General features: G+C 45.5%; 1 protein-coding gene across 1 annotated transcript; it reads right to left on the bottom strand.

Moving 5' to 3' along the window:
• Positions 1 to 879: 879 nt before the first annotated feature.
• Positions 880 to 4,729, bottom strand: LOC119461229 (uncharacterized). The gene is made up of 3 exons (XM_049672422.1): positions 4,406 to 4,729; positions 2,355 to 2,997; positions 880 to 2,279 (listed from the first exon to the last, which is right to left on the bottom strand). The coding sequence occupies exons 1-2, from the start codon at positions 4,651 to 4,653 to the stop codon at positions 2,475 to 2,477; spliced, it is 771 nt and encodes a 256-aa protein (XP_049528379.1). The 5' UTR covers positions 4,654 to 4,729; the 3' UTR covers positions 880 to 2,279; positions 2,355 to 2,474.
• Between the last annotated feature and the right edge of the window lie 281 nt (positions 4,730 to 5,010).

Below are 5,010 nucleotides of genomic sequence, written 5' to 3'. Positions count from 1 at the left end.
CAAAACGATAGTCAAAATTAAAAAAAAAAGAGGTAATAATTGAGGCTTTTATAAATAACGTGTCACCTCATCGGGTTCGCGCAGTTTATGTTCAATTTGGGATTGAGCCTGTTTTTTTTACAGCCAAACATGACCATAATTTAGCGGAGCATGAGTCAACGCTTTTGCAAATACCAGCCTACCGTGGCCCGCTCCTAACCGCTGAAGTTAGCTTTACTTTGGCTGTACACGTATTAGGCGGTTCACAACTACATCGCTCGCTGCGATACAAGCAGAATACACAAGGTTTGCCTTCTGAATGAAACAAATCATTTCCAATAATCTTTAATTCTTCTGAAACTGTTTTTATTCGAGTAAAGCAAAGTACAAAATAACCTTGCAATGTTATGCACGCCGTGCATTTAGTAAGGTTATTCTGCCAATTTGATGACTAACATAAAGCGAAACGCATTTTTCAGGATTCTTTTTTTTTTTTTTTTTTCATCTCTACTGGCATGTTACTGGGCGCAATTTTTTTTTTTTTTTTTTCACTTTATCGCTCTGACCGCCTGTTATCGCGCCATCTGGACAATTGACAGTGCGCGAAAAAACATAGGGAGCGTTCCAAATCATCGTGACTCGCCCAGGGTACAACAGTTTGCGAAGTAATTTCTGGCCTCGTATAGTTGTTAAGCCTCCCCCCCCCCCCCCTCCCCTTTGCTCTTGCAATATACGATCATTCTTGAGAACTTAAAGTGGCTGTCTTTAAATGCATTTCAACCTCGTAACTCGGAAAAGGTTTCCAGGTCTTCAGAGGTATACAACCAGGAGAAAACATTCTTTATAATTATCATGGCAAAGGTAGTCACTTACAGGTAGATACTTAGAGTCAACTTTTGCTCAACTTATGCTCAAAGTATGGAGCAAAAGTTTAGAAATGCAATAAATTGGCGAAGTCTACTTTAGTCGAATTGGTAAACTTACCAGTTTTATGGCTTCGCTTAAAATCAACATTTGGCCCTCCAGGACTACGCACACATTCCATTCCAACTCCATTACGGAATCTCGGGCTCCGATTCCACTCCCATGCATTCAACCTGTCCGACTGGTGACACCAATCCATTCCCATTCCGTTCTGGGAGTTTGGAAATGTGTAATGATTCCGGAATAATTTCAACTCCGTAGATACCACTCCGCAGCTCTGATGCATACCCTTCACTATTCTCTCTTCGAATGCCGCCATTACGACACACCAAGACAGCAACTGAAATTTAACTAATGGAACAAGAACTTGTGCCTTTTCACATGAAAAATTTATTGAGTGGGTTAGATAGTTGGGCCACATCCTGAAACGTTCTCCGTTCTAATCATTCTTGCTGTGATGGAGAGAGAGAGAGAGAGAGAGATATTAACGGGATGGGAAAGGCAGGGAGGTTAACCAGACAACATTCTGGTTTGCTACCCTGCACTGGGAAGGGGAAATGAAATACAGAAAGAACAGCGGAGATAAAACGCAAAGAAACGAAAAGAAAAAAAAATAAGAATAGGGAAGGTTGTGCACGTCCCTGATAACTATATCAGTCTCTCCAATTGACCACTCGAACGTAAAAATTTCAAGAGTGCCTTCACTGTCTTGTAGTGTGACGACTATAGGTCGGCGTTCCAGGACTGACTGCTCCGAAAGCGGCCGGTCGTCAAGACTCGCCAGCGCGGTCGCGAGTGACTGCCTGTGTGCGATGTATCGGAGACAATGACAAAGAACGTGTTCAATAGTTTCCTCGTCGCCGCAGTGGTAACACGCAGCGCTATCCTCCCATCCGATGCGGAAATCAAACGACTTCGTAAATGCGACACCAAACCACAGTCGGAAAAGTATACCATTGTGCTGTGATGGAGCGTGCATTACAGATACTTGATGGCGCCGCTTAACTTGTGGAATTATAGCTAGTGTAACTATTTGTCAGCGTGGTCGTTAATTCGGGATTAAAAAAAAACAAGAAAGAGACATAGCATGACCTTCCAAGTTGGCCGATGTGGGCAGGTGAATAGTTCGAGGTCCTAATCACTGCGACACCGAACACCGTGATGAAGTCTCGTCTGTGCAACTGTTCAAACACTCGGAAAGTCCCGTCAGGCCTCGACATGCTGGAGGTGGTCATGATGTTGTCTAAGTGATCTACAGGTCACAGCTCCGCGAAAGAAACACCGGGCAGCATTATACTCGGCGAAAAGGATGTACTGTTTAAGCGTGTCAAGGATTGCACTGACGTGACGACTTTGAATCGTGGCACTGCATGCACCTGTGCAGCCCCTTGTATTTCAAGTGGAACTGTCACTGCCATAGTGCTGTCTTGACAACGTGGCACTGCATGCACCTGTGCAGCCCCTTGTATTTCAAGTGGAACTGTCACTGCCATAGTGCTGTCTTGACAGTTTCAATTTATTTCTCAGTCGCTTCACAACTTGCTAGTGCCTGCTCACTCAGAATAATGCACTCAGTTGGGAGAACTTGAGCTCCTCTGATCTTCTATCTTGACGGTCTTCTTCTTGGCGTACGACTGGTAGGTCTGTGTGTATACGGTGTGCTTTCGCGGTGGCTCCACCGTTGGAGGCGGCGTGTAATCGATCGGCGGCTCGATGTAGTACGGGTGGAACGGGTACCCGTTACGCTGTTGCTGCTGCTGATCGTGCAGAGGTGGCAGCGGCTGCGGCTGTTGCTTCGGCTGTGGCTGCGGCATAGGCTGCGGATATGGCTGCGGCGGCTCTTCCGGACGCCAGTGGTGATGGTGCTGCTGGCGAGGATCCATGCACGGTGACTGCGGCTGCTGCTGTTCGTCGGCGAACAGTGGGTGCGTCATTTGGTTGCTGCTGCTGCTTCCGTTGTTGCCGAGGTACGAGCGCACGTTGCAGAGTAGCCAGAGGCCGAATATGCCGCACGCGGCTATGACGATTAGTAGAATGAACCAGAGCAGCAGGTTCTCCATGAGCACCGCCAGGGCTGACGTTGGTGCGGGTCGTCTGCATGTAGGGCGCAAACTAACTCAATTAGAACTCAAGAAATTGATTTTTTCACGGCAACCACGGCATAAATTTTGATGAGCTTTCTTGCAGTTACCCCTTTCAGACGCCAATGAATTCTGTTGGCTGAAAACTTACTTTCACCGCATTTCTTGCATATTCAGAATCATAAAATGCATACAGCTACAGTATTAATAGATAAAGAATTTTCAATTCTTTAGTTAGTTTTGTCAAGTTTACAGAACATGGACACCGTGCGAAAACTCACTACATGAACATTACATATGAGACTGTTACATATATGAACTATTTCATGTCTAGCAGGAAGCACTCATCCAGGCACTTGAAAATTAAGCCTGATGCAACACACTTTGAAAAATTATGAAAGGAGTACACCCACTACATACAACGACATACTCGCACGAAGCAAGTACACACAACCGTCTACCTTCCCACTCGTTTTACAAAAACATTTTGAACCCGTTATTTAAACTTGCAACACGATTCCATTCAGAACGGTTTCAAGATCTATGCGAGACATTTTAAGTACCATTACTTTCATCAATGCCATTACTGTTGACAAACTTTCTTGGCGTACACAATTGTGTACATAGCGTCTTAAAGGGCTAAATGCAAAAGTTAAGATCCACCGACCAAGTATACTTATTTTCAATTTGATCCCATCAATATTTTGTAACAATTCTTAAAAATCTCAGAATAAAATAAATAGACATTAAACTGAAAAAAAAAATCGAGGAATCAAGTTTACAACTGTGTAATTGAGCGATTTAAAGATATCACAATTCTGTAAACATCACCTATTGAGACAGCATCTAAAGCGGACAAAACTGATGCATCATAAACCGCTCTAAAATATACCACGAATTTTTGAGTAAGACTTATTGCTCAAAACCCTCGTAAGCATTGTAACAATTTTGCGTAACAATTTTGCGTAGGCAATCTTTTGAATGATAATCGACGGTGGCACCGAATAGTTGAATTCAAAGATGGAAGGTAAGAATGTAGAGTGAGAACAAGCTAACGATCCCGCAACGAGCGATATAACGGAAAATGATAGGTCTAACCTTAAGAGATTTATAAAGAAGGCCATATATGGATTTCAGAACAAAAGCGGATACATTTATAAATCTACTAAAATTAAGAGGAAGTGAAGTTCGACATGTCGTGTAACACGTTAGGTAGATGGCCGGTGGTCTAGCTATTATAGAGTAAGAGAATGGATTAGGTATAAGTAAGGAAATTAGCAGCCATGTTCGGCTGACGCAAGGCGTTCTTTTGTACCCTCTTTGCGTTCGTTTGTACGAGGCCCAGCCGTTAGCGCCCCTAACTTTCGGTCTCCTATTTTTTTTTTTTTTTAACTTTCTACTGACAGAGTTGATGCACCTACCTGGAAAGCAAAAGCGTAGTGCGCGGCGCACCGACGTTCGTCGCAGTTGCGTAGTCGACGCTGCGCTGTTGCGTAGGGGCGCGGCAACATGCGGGGTGCCGTGCGACCTGCCGGCGCGTTTTCGGAAGAAGCAGGGTGGGGGGTGCTCGGTACGTCGACGACTGCCTGGTGGAATAACGTTGTCGCCCCGACAGCAGCCGTCTCCTTCCGTGCCCGAATACTCCATGTGGAACGGATGCTAACAGCATAACTCCAACCGCGTATCGAGCAAGGTTCGGCGAGGGTGAATGCCGCCGGCACCCCCCCACCCGCTGTTGCTGCTGCTGCAGCTAGCCACTGTCGGAAACCTGGCTTCGCTGCCGCTCTCGTTTGGGTTTCCCGACCTCCCGCTTTTTGCCACCGGGGGAGGACCGAGTGATGCCGTCGGGGCGCCAGTGCGTTTCCTAAAAGCCTATACTCTCCGCCGTATGTGTCAGAAGCGCAACAATGAGATCCGTACAAGACCCGTGAGCGGAATTGTTTCGAGTTATGCGTATAGCCTTAAAGGGACACTAAAGAGAGAGAGAGAAAAAAAGATTTCTTCTGTATCAGTAGATCAGCCTTCC

This window comes from Dermacentor silvarum, chromosome 8, assembly GCF_013339745.2.
Source record: "Dermacentor silvarum isolate Dsil-2018 chromosome 8, BIME_Dsil_1.4, whole genome shotgun sequence".
NCBI classification, from domain to species: domain Eukaryota; kingdom Metazoa; phylum Arthropoda; class Arachnida; order Ixodida; family Ixodidae; genus Dermacentor; species Dermacentor silvarum.
This window is presented reverse-complemented; position numbering and strand designations above follow the sequence as displayed.